At 44.2% G+C, this 23832-nt stretch overlaps 1 protein-coding gene across 2 annotated transcripts in view; it reads left to right on the top strand.

Moving 5' to 3' along the window:
* The window catches only part of LOC121549658 (receptor-type tyrosine-protein phosphatase mu-like), a 294543-nt gene that overhangs the window by 229819 nt on the left and 40892 nt on the right, over window positions 1-23832 (top strand). The window contains exons 11-17 of one of the 2 annotated variants that reach the window (XM_041861450.2): window positions 4223-4380; window positions 6473-6547; window positions 7115-7141; window positions 10022-10033; window positions 10879-11078; window positions 20609-20696; window positions 21829-21905. In XM_041861450.2, the coding sequence (XP_041717384.1) occupies window positions 4223-4380; window positions 6473-6547; window positions 7115-7141; window positions 10022-10033; window positions 10879-11078; window positions 20609-20696; window positions 21829-21905 (637 nt within the window). The remainder of the gene's footprint in view (window positions 1-4222; window positions 4381-6472; window positions 6548-7114; window positions 7142-10021; window positions 10034-10878; window positions 11079-20608; window positions 20697-21828; window positions 21906-23832) is intronic. The other variant, XM_045210375.1, reaches the window with a different exon arrangement.

Raw genomic sequence — 23832 nt, 5'->3', positions numbered from 1 at the left:
TGGGCCCATATAATAATCCTTCCCTTCACAAATGTTCCAATGTTTTCTCTCCTTTGTGTCGTTTTTTTTTCTTTGTCTGAGGCTGTTTTTTATCTCGCATCTAACCGGTGATCCATGAAGCGTTTGTGTGCTTGGGGTTTTGCCTCCAATTTAAAAGAAACTGTGTATGACTTGTCTCCCGCTCTGCAACATGAATGCACTAAATTGGCTCAATAGAGTCTGCGATAACCATCTCCCTCTGTAATTTCAAAAGGCTCTTCCCAGACACTTTAATTTGTTCCTTAAGTGCAGAGACGGAGAGAGGAGAGCGCGACCACTCGGTGACAAATCTCTGCCTCCCAGGCTCGCCTCGCAATTGAGACAAATGCAGATTTAGATGACGACAAGAGACAGTAAATTCCAAAGCTGGTTTTTGCAAAGTGCCACAGTGTCTCATATTTAGGCTCCCGCGGTTAAAGCGAGGGATATTGCACTCTTCTTCAGAGTGTTATTACTGTCAGGAATCCCTTTGTAGTAAATCAGATTATATTAAATGCAGATATAAATTTGCATTCACTTAAAATACCTTCTCGTTTAAGACACCAAACAGGCCCAATATTGTCTTGTCCGCTGAGTCTGTTTGCATCCAATTGGATTTTGTGGAAGTTATCTATGTCTGCTTAATTTTATAATAAATCTCTTGAATTATTACAATGAATTGGATGCTGAGACTTCTCGCTACTGTAGCAGAGTTAATAAATCTGATCTCTGCTGAATTGGCTCTCAAAGAGAAAGCACGATCACTAGGGCCTGTGGAGTTTACAGCCTTATTTACACTGAACAAAAATATAAACGCACTGAGTTACAGTTCATATAAGGAAATCAGTCAATGTGAAATAAATTCATTAGGCCCTAATCTATGTATTTCACATGACTGGGAATACAGATATGCACAGATACCTTAAAAAAAGTAGGGGGTGTGGATCAGAAAACCAGTCAGTATCTGGTGTGACCACCATTTGCCTCATGCAGCGTGACACATCTCCTTCGCGTAGAGTTGATCAGGCTGTTGATTGTGGACTGTGGAATGTTTTCCCACTCCTCTTCAATGGCTGTGCGAAGATGCTGGGTATTGGCGGGAACTGGAATACGCTGTCGTACACGTCGATCCAGAGCATCCCAAACATGCTCAATGGGTGACATGTCTGGTGAGTATGCAGGCCATGGAAGAACTGAGGCATTTTCAGCTTCCAGGAATTGTGTACAGATCCTTGCAACGTGGGGCTGTGCATTATCATGCTGAAACATGGTGATGGTGGCAGATGAATGGCACGACAATGGGCCTCAGAATCTCTTCACGGTATCTCTGCATTCAAATTGCCATCGATAAAATGCAATTGTGTTCATTGTCCGTAGCTTATGCTTGCCCATACCATAACCCCACCGCCACCATGGGACACTCTGTTCACAACGTTGACATCAACAAACCGCCCGCTCACACAACGCCATACCATCTGCCCGGTAGAGTTGAAACCGAGATTCATCCGTGAAGGGCACAGTTCTCCAGTGTGCCAGTGGCCATCGAAGGTGAGCATTTGCCCACTGAAGGTGAATACCCTGGTGAGGATGAGGACAACAGAAGAGACAGTTTCTGACAGTTTGTGCAGAAATTCTTCAGTTGTACAAACCTGTCTGGGTAAATGATCCAAGACGATTCCGCGGGTGAAGAAGCCAGATGTGGAGGTCCTGGGCTGGCGTGGTTACACGTGGTCTGCGGATGTGAAGCCGGTTGGACGTATGACAAATTCTCTACAGTCAGCATGCCAATTGCACGCTCCCTCAAAACTTGAGACATCTGTGGCATTGTGTTGTGACAAAACTGCACAATTTAGAGTGGCCTTTTATTGTCCCCAGCACATGGTGCACTTGTGTAATGATCATGCTGTTTAATCAGCTTCTTGATATGCCACACCGTTCAGGTGGATGGATTATCTTGGCAAAGGAGAAATGCTCAATATCAGGGATATAAACAAATTTGTACACAACATTTGAGAAATAAGCTTTTTTGTGCATATGGACAATTTCTGGGATCCTTTATTTCAGCTCCTGAAACATGGGACCAACTATTTTTTACATGTTTTTGTTTAGTATAGAATACCTGTCTCTTGAGATTGTGCTTGTCACTCATTTTACTCTCACAGAGTGTCTGTAGCACTCTTGCTCTGAGACGTTGAGTTGAAGGCCCCCACCATGTCCAGTGTAGACTGTCTTCACCTGTAGAGAAGGCCTCTCCAGATGACCGCCCTAGCCCAGTCTGCTGTACTGCATGTCAGAAGTGCACATCAGGCTGATGAAATCCAACTGGAGAAATGCTGTGGAGTTCAGCCTGGAGCAGGGAGAGAGCTAGGTGCTATAGTGAAGGGTGCGTTGTGTCCAAGGTGGATACAGGACATGTGGGGGCAAGAGCGAAAATTCTAGAACTTTAGATACTAAAGGATTAGAGTACATCTGACAATTCAGAATGGAGCTGCCAATTCAGACGAGCAGTCAGATGGCATACTAATGCCTATGGCTGCATTCAAATGGACATTGGTCACTGGAAATAGAGGTTGGAGAATATGGACACTTTGGATGGGATTCGGAGGCATATACTACCCACCTGCAAATGAGAAATTCTCAGGTACAGGTTGCCCGGGCAGCGTCCCATTTAGATTTTTGCTATTTGCTACTGATGGTTGTTATTTGGGCTAGGGCGTTTTCACTCAGGAGTTGTTCGTGAGGACTAGTCAGGAATGGATTGGCATCGCTACAGTGTTTTGGTGGAAAGTTGGCTCTCGCCAGAGAACGCAGGGGCCTATGCCAGCTTCACAGACCCCGGTATCACAGCGCCATCTTAGGGCTGTCAAAATGTCTGGCACCCCCACTGACTGCCTTGGCATGGCAAATGTGGCATACACTGCACCTTCGCAGCCCCCCATAAAAGCACAGTGATCACGACACAGAGGGGGACTGATGGGCGCTTGTGGCTAGCCCCTAATGAAGGCTTCACCAAGGTCTCTCTGTTACTGCCAGCTGGGCGCTCGCAAAGGCACCGTTCACACACACGCTCTTTGTCGACCCATACAGCTGGAGCGCTGAGGAAAAGCAACATTAGCGAGAGAGTGAGCGCTCTGAAACACTACGATTTTGCCTGATTAAGCTTTTAGGGGAAAAAGAGCTAAGTGGAAAATGGCTCCCATTTGTAAACCCAATGTTTTTACTTTAAAAGTATGTCTTAAGTGCTATGAACTCAATGCAAGCTTTCAGCTCAAAGGAAAGGGCGAGGCCGTTGGAAAAGCAGACGTTCTTATTGGTTATCTGCCCCTCATCAGCGAGTTCGCGATTCTCTCCAATGAGAGTCATCAGCCCATAGAGTATAGAATACTAGAGTGGCTTATGCCATTTTATATTTCTATGGATCTGCCCCGCTCTCTATCACACGTGTTGCAGCATTCTGAAACCGCACCACAGCACTGTTTTCTAGGATGACAACCCCTTTGCGTAAGCCTCCCTTGGCCCCTGTGTCACCCCTGCCGAAAAAACACAACAGCCGCCATTTTCTAACAAACCATAGCTGAACTGGACTGGGCAGACTTTAAGTATCCAATCTGCATAGTCCTTCTCTCTCTGTGTATGTGCATGTGCGAGGCTGTTGCCCTAACCGCTGACATGGGGCCCCAGGAGAGTACATTAGCAGGTATTTAAGGGCGTCCTTGTTTCCTAGAATCTCCCTCAGTTGGCCAACCTAAGGCCCTAAGAGTCAGGATCTGGACCTGTGTTTACTCTTTGTGTCCACGTTGTGGACAAGATGGGACATGGCAGCAAAATATACGGTGTAGCCTCTGGGTTGAATCAGAAAAAGGTAGCTACCTTGTCGCACTGTTTGTATGCAGACTAGATTTAATCTCTGCTGTCCATCTCGATTTCATGAGGAGACGTGAATTGCTAGCCACAGCAAGTCCTGATGTGATGTAAGAGAACAACCACAGCAGACCTGGGTTCAAATAGCAGGCTCAATGAAATCCATAATAGTATTTTAAATAAAACAAATCTTAGTTGGAGCCAGGTATGAACCAGACCATGTCAATATGAGGCTTGATTACTATACATATTTAGCGTATTGCTTACTGTATCACTAGCTTTCCAGTGTTTTCCCCTGTGACCCTTTCGTCTCTTCTTTCTATTGTGTTTGGTATAAAACCAGGAAATTGGCTAAGAAGCGCAAGGAGACACTGAGCAGCACACGTCAGGAGATGACCGTGATGGTGAACTCCATGGACAAGAGCTACACGGAGCAGGGCACCAACTGTGACGAGGCCATCTCCTTCATGGACACCCACAGCCACACACTCAACGGGAGAAGTGAGTGTCCAACAACAGGGCATTGTGGGTGGGTGGCTGGGGAGTCTGGAGGGCTTTTCACACTGAGCTGAACCCAGCCAAACCAAGCTGTACTGAGCTGGCCTGGTTACACGTTCACATTAGTTGCTGGAACCGTAGTGGAAAGGACAATGTGAAAATAAAAACATATTAGAGTAACACATTTTGGTTTAGGTGGGCACAATAGTGTGAAAAGGCTATAGGTAACATGGAGTAACGCTGGTACATTAGAGCAATTTCTTAAAATTCTAAACAAATTCTGTTTTATCAATGATCAAGTCATGTGAAAAACCCTCTACCCAAGCATGTTAGACATTTCTTCAGTTTTGTTTACTTATTAAGCAGCTCAACTATAATTTGCAGATCCAGCGTCTAAATAAGGATAGTCTCAGAGCTGTAGCTCAGCTGGTAGAGCACGGCGCTTGTAACGCCAAGGTAGTGGGTTCGATCCCCAGGACCACCCATACACAAAAAAAATGTATGCACGCATGACTGTAAGTCGCTTTGGATAAAAGCGTCTGCTAAATGGCATATTAAATTTTCAAAAAAATATTAAAATCTTACTCCCTTCATTTTCCAAAGCTTTCAATGCTTTAATCTTTGTTTCTGATCCTGAGCCCATTTAAAACCCTTCTTACCTATTTCTAGCCTTTTATTTCCCTCCCATTGCCTCTATGGGTATCCCATGTTGACACATGAGTGGGGGGAGGCGTAGATCTTTTAAAAAAAATACATTTTTGTAATTTAGAAGATGCTCTTATCCAGACCGATTTACAGGAGCGATTAGGGTTAAGTTCCTTGCTCAAGGGCACATTAACAGATTTTTCACCTAGTTGGCTCGGGGATTCGAACCAGCGAGCTTTCGGTTACTGGCCCAATGCTCTTAATCGCTAGGCTACCTGCCGCCCTCTATCTCCCCCATCTGTCATGTTTCTACCCCCTCTGGCATTGCTCCTCACCCCAGGGACAGCTGACCCTGGCTGGGGTACAATCCCCTAAACCCCCCCACCAACGGTGGTCCCCAGGCCCAGACATTAGAGTCAGCAGATCACCATCTGATTTCCCCCTTGTACCCCCGAACCCCCCCCCCCTCCGCTTCCAAATGCCCCCATCCCTCACAACTATAAGACATTAAGACATCCCTTCATTATGAGGATCTCCAGCATTATAATCTCTATATTTCTTAGACCTCCTTATATCTATATATATAGTTTTCTGTCTTTCAACTCTGAAGGCTAGGAGGTGCCAGGGTCACTAGGTATTTCTTCTCTCTCCCCTCTCCACCTCGCGCTCCTCTCATCTGTCTGTCAAAGGAAAAAGGGGACAGGAGCGAGAACACGACCGTGAATGAGTCTTGGATCGTTTGGCGCTCGTTTAATATTGCAGGAGGGGAACACCATTTCTGCCTGACAGGGCCGGCTGACGTGTCGCCGGGCAGATTGGAGTGGCCTGGGAAACATAGGGGATAAATAAATAAACATGCTCTCATTGGACGGCAGAGCCATTCAGCCATGACCTTATCCCGCTGTCTATCACAATATCCTTGACTAACAGCAGGGTCACTGTAGGCAACTTATGGCAGCTGTCTGATGGCGACCGACAAAAATGGCGACCATCGCTCAGTGGACTGTGCCGGTTTTATCAACGAACCGGCTGAACTTTATTGATTTGGCTGAATATGTTGTATGAACACAGGCCGTTGTTGTTACTAACTCAAAAATACAGTCATTAAAAAGCATTAGAGTACTTGTATCCATATGCGTAACCAGAACAGTAAATAGTGAAAAATCTTAGTTTCTTGACATTATTCCACTTGTTAAATTGACTTTGTCAGGGGACATGCAAAAGCTACAAGCCTATCCTAGGCACGGGAAGCTAATGGCTTTAGGAAGGGAAGTGAACACACGCTTCCCCGATTCTATGTTTTAATTTGAGCCAACCTTTTATTTAGCCAGAACTGGAAGCCAAATACATTGTTTGATTCCTACAGATCTTCTAGAAATATACTATTACTTCTTCCACTGAAGTTTATTGACCATTGTGTTACTGCGTGCTCTCTCTCTCTTGCTAAAAGCTGCCACCTCTCCCTCATCATTCACCATGAAGACTAACACAATCAGCACGTCTGTACCCACCTCCTACTACCCAGGTAAACTACCTCACCTTTGAACTCCTTCTGCTTCTACTCCTTCTGACCTCTTATGACCCTTGACCTCCAAATGACCCCTTGAACTTGACCTCTTTAACGAATGGCCAATCCCGATCTAGACGCCTGTGCCTTTGTTTGATAAACGGTTTGTTTGATCTAATGGTGGCCTGCAAAAACAATGTAATGGTTCCTGTTTTCTTTTTGCCTGCAGTTTTAATTGCTCTATAGCGTTTGCATACTATTCCCGCCCTATTTGGGACAACCATTTTGAGCCATATTGGTAGATTGATTTTAATTGATCTGTATGTATATTATATTCGATGGATAATGTTGGACATGATCTATATTTAACTGACTTAGTTATATTGTTATATTGTTAAAAATGAACTATTGATGCCGTTCTTCCATTGGGGGTTTTCTTTGTCTCGCTTGATGATAACAAACTGTAACTGCTCTGCTATAATGTTGCTGTCTTACCTGGAGGGGGAAGCACATCACCCTATTCACTGCTATATTCTCTCTTCTTTGTTAACACCCTACTCTGCACTGGTTTTGGGTTGTGGGCAGATCCCTTTGTGCCAACCGCTATCTTGGGTGAGAAAACATTCTTTTTTTTTTTTCCTACAATGTATTCCTTATGCTTATAGACCAACTGAGACTTACTACTCCAAAATAGACCAAGTGCTGTGCATTTGAGGGAAGGAGAGTCAGAGAGAGAGAGAGCGAGGGAGAGCGAGAAAGAGAGTCAGAGAGAGATGGAGATAGTGATTTGGATTGGTTTGTTTCCTGATAATGGCTTTCACACATCCATACATGCCTGCTTTTCTTTCTTTGTCAGACCAGAAGGTTTTGTTTCTTTCTAATCAAGCTGAGGTTGGCTAATTCACTCCATCCCATCCGCATTCCGTGTCGTGCGCGTGACGTCACGTATGTCTATGACCTCTCATATGCATGGACAGATAATGTGGACTGGATGAGGGGGAGTGGCACAGCAAACAAACTAAAAATATCCATACAAACAGACAAAGTAGTTCCCATTGCCATAGCAACAAACATGTAGAGAAGTAGCAAACATTGGAGAGCTCCTGGGCAAAGTTAAGGAATGACACACTTGTGTTAATATATCAATGTAATTATTGCCTAACCTACCCTAATAAACTCCTTCAGAACAATAGTCAGTTTCAACCCCTTTCATTTAGAGAAACGTTTCAATATCTTTGTCTTGGTAGGAGGTTTGTTGTGCAGCCAGGTACAGTAGACAACATACAGTGCATTTGGAAAGTATTCAGACCCCTTGACTTTTTCCACATTTTATTACGTTAGACTTATTCTAAAATCGATTAAATTAATGTTTTTCCTCATCAATCTACACACAATACCCCATAATGACAAAGTGAAAACAGGTTTTTATAAATGTTTGCAAATTTATAAAAAATGTAAAACAGAAATACCTTATTTACATAAGTATTCAGACCCTTTGCTATGAGATTTGAAATTGAGCTCCGGTGCATCCTGTTTCCATTGATCATCCTTGAGATGTTTCTACAACATTGGAGTCCACCTGTGGTAAATTCAATAGATTGGACATGATTTGGAAAGGCACACACCTGTCTATAAAAGGTCCCACCGTTGCATTTCAGAGCAAAAACCAAGCCATGAGGTCGAAGGAATTGTCCGTAGAGCTCCGAGACAGGATTGTGTCGAGGCACAGATCTGGGTAAGGGTACCAAAAAATGTCTGCAGCTTTAAAGGTTCCCAAGAACTCAGTGGCCTCCATCATTCTTAAATGGAAGAAGGTTGGAACCACCAACACTCTTCCTAGAGCTGGCCGCCCGACCAAACTGAGCAATCGGGGGAGAAGGGCCTTGGTCAGGGAGGTGACCAAGAACCCAATGGTCACTCTGACAGAGCTCCAGAGTTCCTCTGTGGAGATGGGAGAACCTTCCAGAAGGACAACCATCTCTGCAGCACTCCACCAATCAGGCCTTTATGGTAGTGTGACCAGACGGAAGCCACTCCTCAGTAAAAGGCACATGACAGCCTGCTTGGAGTTTGCCAAAAGGTACCTAAAGACTTGAGAATGAATGAGAAAGAATGAGAAACAAGATTCTCTGGTCTGATGAAACCAACATTGAACTCTTTGGCCTGAATGCCAAGCGTCACATCTGGAAGAAACCTGGCACCATCCCTACGGTGAAGCATGGTGGTGGCAGGATCATGCTGTGTGGATGTTTTTCAGCGGCAGGGACTTGGAGACTAGTCAGGATCGAGGGAAAGATTAACGGAGCAAAGTACAGAGAGATCCTTGATGAAAACCTGCTCCAGAGTGCTCCGGACCTCAGACTGGGGCGAAGGTTCTCCTTCCAACAGGACAACGACCCTAAGCACACAGCCAAGACAACACAGGAATTGCTTCGGGATAAGTCTCTGAATGTCTTTAAGTGGCCCAGCCAGAGCCCAGACTTTAACCCGATTGAACATGTCTGGAGAGGCCTGAAAATAGCTGTGCAGCAATGCTCCCCATCTAACCTGACAGCTTGAGAGGATCTGCAGAGAAGAATGGGAGAAACTCCCCGAATACAGGTGTGCCAAGCTTGTAGCGTCATACCCAAGACTCGAGGCTGTAATCGCTGCCAAAGGTGCTTCAACAAAGTACCGAGTAAAGGGTCTGAATACTTATGTAAATGTGATATTTCAGATATATAATAATTTCTTGTTGCAAAACTTTCTAAAAATCTGTTTTTGCTTTGTCGTTATGGGGTATTGTGTGTAGATTTAGGATATTATTTTTTTAAATTCCATTTTAGAATAAGGCTGTAACAAAATGTGGAAAAAGTCCAAGTACAAACACCACATGTAGACATTTGACAGACACATTTCAACATACAGTTAAATGTTTTTTGTTTTTTTTCAGATAAATGTACACACTTCAGGCTAGTAGAGATACTGAACACAACAGTGTTTCAAGGAAGAATGGCATTAGTGATTTTCTAGATGTTTCCTCGGATAAGGGCCCTGTGTTCACGTTCAACATTTACAACACCACAGAAGGTTACCTGGTGGTTCCACTTGTTTTCTAGAGAGGTTTTCAAACGTTATCTGGAGATGTTTTTTACTAGTTAAACAGATTTGGCAAATGTCAAACGAAAATTTAATTCATTCAGAAAACAAAATGTTTTTGTTCTTAATCATGTCTTTGTCAGCATTGATTTACATTGAAATGGTCAATTCTAGGTGATTCCAACCAAATTAACACAACCCCAACTAAAGTGTCCCAGATCTAGCTTTCTGTGAGGTGTCCAATTGAACTGAATAGTTGGTTAGGACAGGACTCCTGGAAAGGCAAAAACATGTTGGTGCCTAGAAACAGCTAGAGAAAATGAAAACTGTGCAGGTGCTCATGCCTAAACTTTATACCCTGTTTCCTTTCTCTTCTTCTCTTTTTCACATTTAACCTGTTATCCTCTAATAAAGTGCCCATTAATGGTAAGTTGCCAGTCTGCCCTGTATTCTCTGGGGTGAGGAGGTGTGTGTGTGTGTGTGCATCATGCTATTGAATAGGGGCTTGCCTTGTCTTGGGGCCTGCTCTCCCATCTTGTGTTGCCACGCATGCACTTGTGTTAGCGCATCTCACGCCCCCCTTACCCCTGTGAAGCCATTAGCTAGCATGGTGGTCCGACTCCACCCGTGGACAGTGTTGCCTCATGCATAAGTGGACTATGTGACGTCCCACCCCCACTCCACAACCCCTCCCCCCACTTTGTTGAAAGTGGGTGTCATGCCTCTGACATTTTTTAAAAACGGTTTCCCATTAGACAGAGTTACCGACCAGGGTACCCACTTCATTTGATCGTGCACCCACGTCATCCATCCACCGCCGCCATTCCATCATTTGTGCAACTTCATTTTGCCATTGGTCGATTTTGTGGATAGAAAAGTTTATATTGAGAACTTAGCCACAAGCTAGCGTTATGAGAACTGAGGGCTATGGTAGCATCAATAGAAATAAAGCAATCTTTTTCCCCTCATCGTACAATGTAAATAGATTTATTGTGCCCCATCATGTCATCTGTTAAGATACGAGCTCCATTATTTTGTGTTCACCATGTTTTAAAGCACTGTAATAACTAGTTTAGCACAAAGTAGTTTATAAGTAACTCCTTTTCATTTCATGTTTTCTCATTGAATAACTTTATATTGTGACCCTGTATTCATCCATTATAATGTCAAGAGTGTTTTCCTATTCTATGTCTGTACGGGGTTGTGGGTCGCTCCAGTCCTGACCAGTGTCTGTATGTGTGTGTCCTCGTCCCTCCTCTCTGGGTTTCTAGACGAGAACCACACCATGACCAGTGACACCAGTAGTTTGGTCCAGTCCCACAGCCACTCCTATAAGAAGAAGAGGGAGGTGGCGGATGTGCCCCCTTACCAGACGGGTCAGCTCCACCCGGCCATCCGCGTTGCCGACCTGCTACAGCACATCACCCAGATGAAGTGTGCCGAGGGCTACGGCTTCAAGGAGGAGTACGAGGTGAGAGCCCCAACTGCCTGCCTAATGTAGGGTCCCACCCTCTCCTCAATCACATGGCACATCCTCACACACACACAAATGTCCTCACATATCACAATGTCCTCACATATCACAATGTCCTCACATATCACAATGCCCTGACACACACAATGTCCTCGCATACCACGCTGTCCACACACACACACACACACACACACACACACACACACACACACACACACACACACACACACACAATGTACTCGCATACCACAATGTCCTCACACACCACCAATGTCCTCACACACACACACACACCCAATGTCATCACACACCACCAATGTCCTCACACACACACACAATGTCCTCACACCACCAATGTGCTCACATATCACTTCACCAGTCAGTCTGTCTCTGTAGACTCTAAAGCCAGCCAAGCCAGTGGGTCCTTGGTTGGCTTTCTTTCTCCTTTTTTTTCCTGTTTCTTTTTCTTTTGTTTAGATTCATTGTTTGTTGATTTTGGTGTTACACTTTTTGTCTCTGCAAATTAACTTCTCATTAGCTATTATTGCACAAAATGCACCAGTTTTGTGTCCCCACACACTCCTTCCGTTCCAATGTTTGTCACCACTGAATTCTTCTGGCTCCTGCAGTTTGTTGACTGCACGCCACACTGCTTAGATATTACTGCCCCATTGACAGCATCCATTTGGCTACCTAGCAATGCTAAACAACCGCCCTGGTTCAAAAATGTGCCTTGTAAATCTTTAAAATCCTACAGCACACACACACACACACACTAAGGGCCGATTTCCGAGGCTGAGACTGTGTTAATGGCTGAGACGGTTGCGAGTTGCCAGCTCTGCCTAGAGTCTGTATATGTGAATTATATGGGAACAGCACTTCTCTCCAGAAGCTGATGACAAAGCTAACGACTGTCACAGCAGTACCTTATTCCCTCGCCCTCACATAGTGTGTGTGTTTGTGTGTGTGTACATACTGTATACACAAGCTACCTCACTCACCTTCCAACCCATCACTAGGGAATTTCTACCTTTTCTACTGAGGGTATTTACCAGTAGTGTAAAGTACTTAAGTAAAAATACTTGAAAGTACTACTTAAGTAGTTTCTGGGGGTATCTGTACTTTATTTTACTTTTGCTTTTACTTCACTACATTCCTAAAGAAAAGAATGTACTTTTTACTCCATACATTTTCCCTGACACCCAAAAGTACTCGTTACATTTTGAATGCTTAGCAGAACAGGAAAATGGTGCCATTCATGCACTTATCAAGGGAACATCCCTGGTCATCCCTACTGCCTTTGATCTGGCAGACTCATTAAACACACATGCTTCATTTGTAAATGATGTCTGAGTGTTGGAGCGTGCCGCTGGCTATCCGTAAAAAAAGGAAATGGTGCCGTATGGTTTGCTTAATATAAGGAATTTGAAATGATTTTTACTTTTGAGATTTTAGAAATTACATTTACTTTTGATACTTAAGTACATTTAAAACCAAATACTTTTAGACTTTTACTCAAGTAGTATTTTACTGGGTGACTTTCACTTTTACTTGAGTCATTTTCTATTAAGGTATCTTTACTTTTACTCAAGTATGACAATTAGGTACTTTTTCCACCACTGGTATATACCTGTAATGAACTATCCACCATCCCCCCTTGCATCGTATACTTTATTTTGTTATACCCACTAACACATTAAACAACACTGGAATCAAATCAATAATTTAATATCCCATGTCCGGGCCTGGCCCTGTGGTTTGGGGCTTTCCTCAGGGCTCAATTCATTATGGATATAGATGGATGATTTTTAGGGCTTATGTAGGCTGCAAGTGCAATAATACATTATTGCCAGTCAAAAAAATACAGTGCAGAATACTTGATGCCCCCCCTCCACCCTTCCATCTGAAAGTGCTTCTCTTCACAGTTTTTCTATTGTTTTCTACCTTTCTATTTGTAATGCCGCTAAAAGTTAGAGACGGCGAATAATTGTAGTGTCTTTTTCTTTTCGTTTCGTTTTCTGTTTACTGCTACCACTGTCTTTTCTGTTCTCTCTAAACACGACGAGCTAAACTGATCAATTCTAATCTCTCCCCCGATTCCATGCTTCTTGTTATTCAATAACGTTATCTATGGAAAAGATAAACGAGGTAAGCAAGTCCCCTTTTTGGTTTGATTGAAAAATATGTTTTTAGATTGTTGCTTTGTCGTAGTAGTACAGAAACCCTAGATGCAGCTGTCTCACAACCTATAGCTCCTGATATTGATTATAATTCTTTCTTCGATACCTGCTGTTGGTTGTCTGTGTCCAAAAACATGCATTTAACAGCCCCCCCAAAGTAAGCCTACAAACCACAAAATACAACAACAACAAACATGATCTGATCAGAATTAATCCCCCTGGTCAATGAGAATCAAAGAATGGTGAAATGAGTGGCGTTAAGTTGACACTACAGTACAGAGCAGAGGTCGTGTCTAATGGACGTGTTTGTAGACAAAACACACTCCGCATTCATCCCAGACACACGAGAGATCTCCCGTAGTTCAGGCCTGTCTCTGCTTCAAAGGCAAAAAAGCATCTTTGATTTGTGTTGATGATAATGCAGTCAGACGCCATTTGAATTCTTAAGTCATGAAAGACTGCTCTCTTGGTATGATATGTCACATCCGAAAAATAACTAAAAAGAAAGACTGGCAGAATATGATCATACTTACACTGAACAAAAATATAAACGCAACATGCAACAATTTCAAAGATTTTACTAAGTTACAGTTCATATAAGGAAGTCAGTCAATTGAAATGAATGCATTAGGCCCTAATCTATGGATTTCACATGAGTCTGTATAGTCTGCATGTCTGTATAGTCTGCATGTCTGTATTCCCTTGACTGGGAATACAGACATGCATCTGTTGGTCACAGATACCTTTTTAAAAAAAATGGCACGACAATGGGCCTCAGGATCTCGTCATGGTATCTCTATGATTCAAATTGCCATCGATAAAATGCAATTGTGTTCGTTGTCCATAGCTTATGCCTGCCCATACGATAACCCCACCGCCACCATGGGGGCACTCTGTTCACAACGTTGACTTCAGCAAACCGCTCGCCCACATGACGCCATACACGCTGTCTGCCATCTGCCCGATACAGTTGAAACCGGGATTCATTCGTCAAGACCCTGGTGAGGACAACGAGCACGCAGATGAGCTTCCCTGTGCCGAAATTATTTGGTTGTGCAAACCCACAGTTTCATCAGCTTTCCAGGTAGCTGGTCTCAGGCGATCCCACAGGTGAAGAAGCCGGATGTGGAGGTCCTGGACTGACGTGGTTACACATGGTCTGTGGTTGTGAGGCCAGTTGGATGTACTGCCAAAGACTTTGGAAGTGGTTTATGGTAGAGAAATGAACATTCAATGCTCTGGCAACAGCTCTGGTGGACATTCCTGCAGTCAGCATGCCAATTGCACGCTCCCTCAAAACATGAGACATCTGTGGCATTGTGTTGTGTGACACAACTGCACATTTTAGAGTGGCCTTTTATTGTCCCCAGCACAAGGTGCATCTGTGTAATGATCATGCTGTTTAATCAGCTTCTTGATATGCCACACCTGTCAGGTGGATGGATTATGTTGGCAAAGGAGAAATGCTCACTAACAGGGATCTAAACAAATTTGTGCACAACATTTGAGAGAAATAAGCTTTATGTGCATATGGAAAATGTCTGGGATCTTTTATTTCAGTTTATGAAACATTGGACCAACACTTTACATGTTGCGTTTATATTTGTGTTCAGTATAGTTGAAACCAATTGAGTCCTTGACCTTGGGGAGAACAAGTATTTGATACACTGCCGATTTTGCAGGTTTTCCTACTTACAAAGCATGTAGAGGTCTGTAATTTTTATCATAGGTACACTTCAACTGTGAGAGACGGAATCTAAAATCCAGAAAATCACATTGTATGATTTTGAAGTAATTAATTTGCATTTTATTGCATGACATAAGTATTTGATCACCTACCAACCAGTAAGAATTCCGACTCTCACAGACCTGTTCGTTTTTCTTTAAGAAGCCCTCCTGTTCTCCACTCATTACCTGTATTAACTGCACCTGTTTGAAATCGTTACCTGTATAAAAGACACCTGTCCACACACTCAATCAAACAGACTCCAACCTCTCCACAATAGCCAAGACCAGAGAGCTGTGTAAGGACATCAGGGATAAAATTGTAGACCTGCACAAGGCTGGGATGGGCTACAGGACAATAGGCAAACAGCTTGGTGAGATGGCGCAATTATTAGAAAATGGAAGAAGTTCAAGATGACGGTCAATCACCCTTGGTCTGGGGCTCCATGCAAGATCTCACCTCGTGGGGCATCAATGATCATGAGGAAGGTGAGGGATCAGCCCAGAACTACACGGCAGGACCTGGTCAATGACCTGAAGAGAGCTGGGACCACAGTCTCAAAGAAAACCATTAGTAACACACTACGTCATGGATTAAAATCCTGCAACACACGCAAGGTCCCCCTGCTCAAGCCAGCGCATGTCCAGGCCCGTCTGAAGTTTGCCAATGACCATCTGGATGATCCAGAGGAGGAATGGGAGAAGGTCATGTGGTCTGATGAGACAAAAATAGAGCTTTTTGGTCTAAACTCCACTCGCCGTGTTTGGAGGAAGAAGAAGGATGAATACAACCCCAAGAACACCATCCCAACCGTGAAGCATGGAGGTGGAAACATCATCATTCTTTGGGGATGCTTTTCTGCAAAGGGGACAGGACGACTGCACCGTATTGAGGGGAGGATGGATGGGGCCATGTATCGCGAGATCTTGGCCAACAACCCTCCTTCCCTCAGTAAGAGCATTGAAGATGGGTCGTGGCTGGGTCTTCCAGCATGACAACGACCCGAAACACACAGCCAGGGCAACTAAGGAGTGGCTCCGTAAGAAGCATCTCAAGGTCCTGGAGTGGCCTAGCCAGTCTCCAGACCTGAACCCAATAGAAAATCTTTGGAGGGAGCTGAAAGTCTGTATTGCCCAGCGACAGCCCCGAAACCTGAAGGATCTGGAGAAGGTCTGTATGGAGGAGTGGGCCAAAATCCCTGCTGCAGTGTGTGCAAACCTGGTCAAAACCTACAGGAAACGTATGATCTCTGTAATTGCAAACAAAGGTTTCTGTACCAAATATTAAGTTCTGCTTTTCTGATGTATCAAATACTTATGTCATGGAATAAAATGCAAATTAATTACTTAAAAATCATACAATGTGATTTTCCGTCTCTCACAGTTGAAGTGTACCTATGATAAAAATTACAGACCTCTACATGCTTTGTAAGTAGGAAAACCTGCAAAATCGGCAGTGTATCAAATACTTGTTCTCCCCACTGTATATCATCCATTAATATGCTGCTTTTACTGTGACCTTGACTCATGAGTAGCCCTTACTATTTCTGCTTCATATCCACCTCCCTAACCACTACACCATCTTACTCTGAAACACACTTTCCAGTGTTCAAAATACATCATCATAACACTTTTTTTCTCTCTCCTCAGATTGGCTTCATACAAGCAGCATCTTCCAAGCATTATGTTAATGCTGAAATGTATCTTTGTGCTTATGATTGTGCTGCCTACTGGTAAACACTTGAGAAAGCATTGTGTGGGGTAAAAATGCAGTGGAGCTGTTTTGTTGCTGAAGCTTTGTCTAAGCCCCCACCACATCTGGTCCCTCTGAGGAGGGTTTTCAGTCTCTGTAGTCAGTAGTGTCAAGGGTGAAATCACACGGGTGTTTTGGAATCAGAAGGGGTTGTATCACACCTGAGTGAGAGACTGAACACCAGTAGACAGCCATTCAGAAGCTGCTGTGGGAACAATGGCTTCCACACCATTTGTTCACTTGTTTGTTTTGGATAAGATTTTGGATAAGAGAGCACCTTTGTTTGGATTCAGTCCCGTGAGAGCCGACCATAGATCTCATCTCAGTAGCTCTACTTCCATGAAAATCACCTGTGTAATGCTTTGAAAAAGTTTGAGGGGGATGAAAAGTATGCAGGGCTTTGAATTCATTACTGGCTTTCCACCATCCACCAATCACCATCCAACCAAGGCTTACTGGTGGGTGGTGGGAAAACCTGGCCAATGGTAGATTAGTATGATAGTGCCAAGGGGGATAGATGGAGCCTGGAGCTACCTCCTAGCCATTTGACTTGTAATTCTGCCACAGCTTGCTGCAAGGCTGCTATGGAAGTTCATAATTCAATATTATGTTTTATATTTAGCTAGACATTTTTTCATTAGTATCCAACTTTTGGGTTATTTAATAGGCTGAGAAAAGCATGTTGCGAACTCTAACATGTCTTAAATAAAATTCTTAGAACCCAATTTAGTATTTTCCCTCAATCCGCACATTTCGTAGAAGTCTTGCAAACAGAAGAGACATTGTTGCAAAATCTATTATTTCTCAAAGCTAGCAGTAGAATATTACACCTGAACAAGAAAAAAAAAAAAAAGTACAACTATGAATAGTTTATTTATTTATTTTTAAGGTATTCTTTTTCTTGTTGACACCACTCACCCCTGAAGTTTGACATGTCTAAAGCAGTTTGCGGCAACGTCGTTCTTCTACCGGCTCTCCCCCGCAAGTGTTGGACCACGCATCTCAGAGAGAGAGAGAGAGAGAGAGAGATTCTATCTCTCCTCTCCTCCCCAGGTTCCCTCGCTCACCAGGGCAGCTCCTTGTCACTTCTTGCACATGAAAAGATAGCTCTCTCGAAAGACACACAGCAGCGATGAATAACAAACCAGCACCGCTTTGAAACTCTAAACCTAGAGAGGGAGACAGATGGAGGGAGGAGACTAAGCATCTGCAGTATTGTCAACGTGTTAAACTGTGTTTAATGTCTCTTTACTGCAGCCAGTTCTGAGACATTCAGAGAGAGAGAAAGCAATATGCATTCAACTACGGCCTGCTCTTCAAAGTGTCCCTTGTAGTGGCAGTTAACAAGGCCTGTAAGGGCACGTTTTTCCAACACCCAACTGTGCTTGGAAAAGGTCAAATGATAAGGCTGGTCTTTTAAAAGGTCAAATGATAAGGCTGGTCTTTTAAGCTCGTCACAAGGTGTACTCAAAGGATTGTTTGCAGATTAAAGCAGGATTCCCTCGACACTAAAGACGTCATCAGGAAAATACAAACTTTATTCCCTCCTCTCTGATTACTCCTTCGTCCTCATTTAGTCAAATGGCCATGTGAGCCCATTGATGACTGTTAATAAATGCCATATTTTCCCACCTTAGGCATCCCAGTCACCACCTTTCAGAAAATACCAAAAGTTCACCATCTTCATTTGATTTGGCGGTGCCATTTCCCTCATTGTGTCTGTCACTGGGTGGGGTGGGGGTCGGCAGTGCGAAGAGGCTCCTCGCCATGGGGACTGAGCTGTTGCCATTATCCACTCAGAGGACTGATAAAGGCTTCTTGTTCTCGGAATGAGTTCTGTGTCATATAATTGACGGAAAGAAGCACGGGGCAAAAATAGGATCCACTGCAAGCAATCAAAGCTAATCAGATCAATTGTCTGATGGGGCTAAGAGAGAGCATGAGGTATCGGAAAGAACGTTGGATGGGTACGGCTAAATAACAATGCATCATTATGATCCATTTACACGTTCCTGACACTCTTTGGAGAGGCTTTTTTGGGGGAAGAGGCAGCAGGTAGCTGGAGGAGACATTAACTTACAGGGGGAAAGCAGTAGCCCCCAGCCTGGGTAAAGAACCAATAATCAACAGCACCACTCCAGCACTGACGTTTATTTTCATAATTAGTCCTAATTGCGTGTTCCGGTGCAAGATCAGAATGCCAAAAAACTCATACTATTAATAATTCATGAGGTACTCAAGCAGAGTTTTCTGATCAGGCGGGTGTGTATTTATTTATTCTTCTATTTCATCTTACGGTATGTATCGGGGACTTTCAGAGGAGTATGTGGGTACAGTTTGTAAAGGTGGTGTTGTTTCGGGGACTAGTCTTTCATAGGAGTATGTGGGTACAGTTTGTAAAGGTGGTGTTGTTTCGGGGACTAGTCTTTCAGAGGAGTATGTGGGTACAGTTTGTAAAGTGTGGTCCTCTGTAGCTCAATTGGTAGAGCACGGCGCTTGTAACACCAGGGTAGTGGGTTCGATCCCCGGGACCACCCATACGTAAAAATGTATGCACGCATAACTGTAAGTCGCTTTGGATAAAAGCGTCTGCTAAATGGCATATTATAATATTATTATTATTATTATTAAAGGTGGTGTTCTACCTCAGTGAGGTTAGGGAGATTCTGATTGGCTACAGTGGTGGCCTAATTCTCTGACATCGCTCCTAGAAGGCCGTTCTCCTGCCTCCTTTCATGTTTAATAATGATGGGGATATATATCTCTGTTTTTAATACTGTCCCCTCTTTTGACTGGAAAGGATCCACTGCTGAGCTGGGCTGCCATTTAAACAGCTGACCTCCGAACCCTTTGGACCTTTCATGTCCCCCCGTTTAACAGTTGTCTCTCTCTCTCTCTCTCTCTCTCTCTCTCTCTCTCTCTCTCTCTCTCTCTCTCTCTCTCTCTCTCTCTCTCTCTCTCTCTCTCTCTCTCTCTCTCTCTCTCTCTCTCTCTCTCTCTCTCTCTCTCTCTCTCTCTCTCTCTCTCTCTCTCTCTCTCTCTCTCTCTCTCTCTCTCTCTCTCTCTCTCTCTCTCTCTCTCTCTCTCTCTCTCTCTCTCTCTCTCTCTCTCTCTCTCTCTCTCTCTCTCTCTCTCTCTCTCTCTCTCTCTCTCTCTCTCTCTCTCTCTCTCTCTCTCTCTCTCTCTCTCTCTCTCTCTCTCTCTCTCTCTCTCTCTCTCTCTCTCTCTCTCTCTCTCTCTCTCTCTCTCTCTCTCTCTCTCTCTCTCTCTCTCTCTCTCTCTCTCTCTCTCTCTCTCTCTCTCTCTCTCTCTCTCTCTCTCTCTCTCTCTCTCTCTCTCTCTCTCTCTCTCTCTCTCTCTCTCTCTCTCTCTCTCTCTCTCTCTCTCTCTCTCTCTCTCTCTCTCTCTCTCTCTCTCTCTCTCTCTCTCTCTCTCTCTCTCTCTCTCTCTCTCTCTCTCTCTCTCTCTCTCTCTCTCTCTCTCTCTCTCTCTCTCTCTCTCTCTCTCTCTCTCTCTCTCTCTCTCTCTCTCTCTCTCTCTCTCTCTCTCTCTCTCTCTCTCTCTCTCTCTCTCTCTCTCTCTCTCTCTCTCTCTCTCTCTCTCTCTCTCTCTCTCTCTCTCTCTCTCTCTCTCTCTCTCTCTCTCTCTCTCTCTCTCTCTCTCTCTCTCTCTCTCTCTCTCTCTCTCTCTCTCTCTCTCTCTCTCTCTCTCTCTCTCTCTCTCTCTCTCTCTCTCTCTCTCTCTCTCTCTCTCTCTCTCTCTCTCTCTCTCTCTCTCTCTCTCTCTCTCTCTCTCTCTCTCTCTCTCTCTCTCTCTCTCTCTCTCTCTCTCTCTCTCTCTCTCTCTCTCTCTCTCTCTCTCTCTCTCAGAGCTTCTTTGAAGGACAGTCTGCACCATGGGACTCTGCCAAGAAAGACGAGAACAGGATGAAGAACCGATATGGAAACATCATTGCATGTGGGTACAAACAATTCTTTTTTTGTGTTGTCAGTCAAGTCCCTAACAGTTAGATATGAATTCTCAGTGTGGGCCTATTTGTAAACATTATTGTGAAAAATGTCAAGGCTGTATTGTTTGTCCTCTATTTTAGAGCAGCTTATAGTTTGGAACATATGAAGTGGTTCTCCTGAATGTTAACTATGAGAACTGTGATCATTCTCTTCCTGAAAATGTTGTCTTTAAGCTGTGATCTTCACGCCAACTGACATCCTACATATACACACAGGCAGTACTAATTGCCTTTGCGATTATGAAAATGAGCCCTGACTTGGGAAAAATTTCAGTTCTGGGCTTGAGACATGGCTGAGGGTGACACACACACATACCACCCTCACAGCTATACCAGTCCCCCCAACGAGGAGACCGCTCCTGTCATTTCCACGTCAATAAGATTCCGGGCACTTCCTGTCTCTGCAAATGAGCAACCGACCAATCACAGTTCTCCACACGACACGGCGGACAATTAGCTGCAGGGCATGTTGGGTGGACTGACAGTTTTCTGCTGGTTGTAATAATTAAAGTGAATAAATCATTCAGAGTGAGTTAGCGTTTCCTCTGTAAAATGGGAGAGAGAGAGAGAACAGAGTAGATCGCTCTCCTATTAGTCAAATTGAATTATTTTGACTAATGGATAGAGACTTGTTTCATAATAGAGCTCTGTCATGTGATGATTTTGATTAAATAGAGGCACACTTCACAGTGGTTGATTGCCAAAGCTCATTCTCGGCAACTAACTGGTGATTTGGACTCTTTCACTGGGCCCAGATCACACACTTTGAATCCCAACAACAACTAAGATCGAACTGAAACTGAACAGTGCTAGCGGAGTTCACTTACACACCATTGTTGACTTGTACCCAAATGAATAGGGACATATTAACCCAGGAAAAGGCTTCCTTCTATGGGGCATACGTTAGAGACCAGCACAGTGACCTGGTAGTTGTACATGCAGGAGTTGATGACCTTAAACTCCATATTCCCTATCCTCCTCAGGGATGGGATACCAGTGTTTTCCTCTCTGTCTCATTAATATTACTAATGAGGACTTGTTTTTCTCTCTCTCTGTCTTGTCTGTCCTGTCTTCCTCCAGATGATCACTCCCGTGTCCGGCTGCAGGCTGTAGAGGGAGAGCAGAGCTCCGACTACATTAATGCAAATTACGTGGATGTGAGTACAACACCAGCCAGGGTTTAGACAGAAAGGTCAGCCAGCGTGTGGGTGGCATAGCTCTCAGATGGAATGAGATGATGAAAAGGCTGCTGTTATAGACCCCCAATCCTCTCAACCTCCCCACCCCGCTCTCCTCTTCTTCCCAGAGAGCGAGAGAGAGAGAAAAAAAAGAGATGGGGCATTGATCCAGACAGCAAGTTTGCCTTTGATTTTTCCAACCCCCAGAAGTAAACAGAGCCCACGCTTTGGGACACGGACTCTCAAACATAAACAAACAGCGGGTCTCGGTAAACACACGCTCACAAACACACACCGGCAACCGTGCTGGGCAACAGAGCAGTGGTCCCCCCTGCTGCGATCACGCCGGTTGCGTGAAATTGAGGAAAAGTCTGTGTGACACTCCAATGAATCTGTCATTGTGTCCAAAAACGATAAGCCTCTGTACAAACTGTGATTGTAAACTATCAGATGGCCATGCAAGAGGCTGTTGTCTGGAAGATGATTGTACAACATTGATTTCAATTCCATTCTACCCAAAGGTGTTTCCTTCAGAGTGCTTTGGGGAAAGTGTTTATCAAAATACAATTTACCGATTTATCCAGACATTTAGGGGCGGAAGGTAGCCTAGTGGTTAAGCGCATTGGGCCAGTAACCGAAAGGTTGCTGGTTTGAATCCCCAAGCCGACTAGATGAAACATCTGTTGATGTGCCCTTCAACAAGGCACTTAACCCTAATCGCTCCTGTAAGTCGCTCTGGATAAGTGACAAAATGTTTCAAGAACTGAGTCAACTTCTCTGTTGAATGTGGAGGCAGATAGTGACACACTCTTGAGATTTCCACCACTCACACACACACACACACACACACACACACACACACACACACACACACATATTCATAACAGATCTGAGGCAAATATCAATGCCTTTGACCGTATGCAAGCGCCATGTGTCCTGTATGTCCAGTCTGTAGAATTAGAATACTTTGTCCAACTCTACAGTCCGCACACGGTCTGCACACAGTCACGTCCAGCACATAGGGATGTTTGTTTGCTAAAAGCCCACCCCTTGTTTACCCTCCTGGCTATCACTGTTGACAGAGTACATTTTATTTTCCTCTCCAGTCAACCAGCTGGCACAGTGCAACCCACGCCAACCAACCACCCCATACTTATCATCTCCTCCTTTCTCCTCACCTCCCCCTCTACCACCACGCTGAGCTTTGCCTTCATTTGTCATTAGCCATTAGTAACATTAGGGTTAGCTCCCTCCTCTTCAAAGGTAAATGAGTGTATATTTGCAGTGCAGGTGGAACAAGTCGCTAGCTCTTTAAATGAAAGGGCCTGTTAATGATCTACACACGCCCACATTGGGTCTAAATGTCGGGGACGTCGTCTTCAGGTGCTCGGAGATTGGTGAAGAGATAATTATGAAAGCAGCGGCTCTCATTGTCAATAGAGGTACCACCTGTTCTTATAGTTCTCCATAACCAGAAGTGATCCAGAGCCATTGTATTTGCATACATGATTGTTGTTTGGGTCTGGGCGGTGTGGTTACAAGGACATTATATAGAGTGACATCTGTTACGTTTCAAGATGTTGCCCCTAGAAACTGAATTGACATTTGCATTTCAAATAAGGATTTGTCACCCACCAAATCGATTTCATAAGTATTAGTCTTACAGTACTCATTAGAACATTGCAGAAATAAATGATGGGTGTTTGTGTGTGTCCAGTCCTGTGTCTGTTATGTTGAATTAGCATTCTACGGTTTGTCTAGCCGCTCTGCAGGTTAGCTGATGAAGCTACTTGTAGCCTGACCCCAAGGAACTCGTGGTGAATTAACCATCAGGACACCTATCAGGACACGGCCATGAAGACTTGTACACTACCTCCCTCCGCTGCACCTGGCCTCTCCTCTCCCT

Source organism: Coregonus clupeaformis, chromosome 34 (assembly GCF_020615455.1).
Source record: "Coregonus clupeaformis isolate EN_2021a chromosome 34, ASM2061545v1, whole genome shotgun sequence".
Classification (NCBI taxonomy): domain Eukaryota; kingdom Metazoa; phylum Chordata; class Actinopteri; order Salmoniformes; family Salmonidae; genus Coregonus; species Coregonus clupeaformis.
Note: the sequence above shows the minus strand (reverse complement) of the source record. Positions and strands in the feature narration are given on the sequence as shown.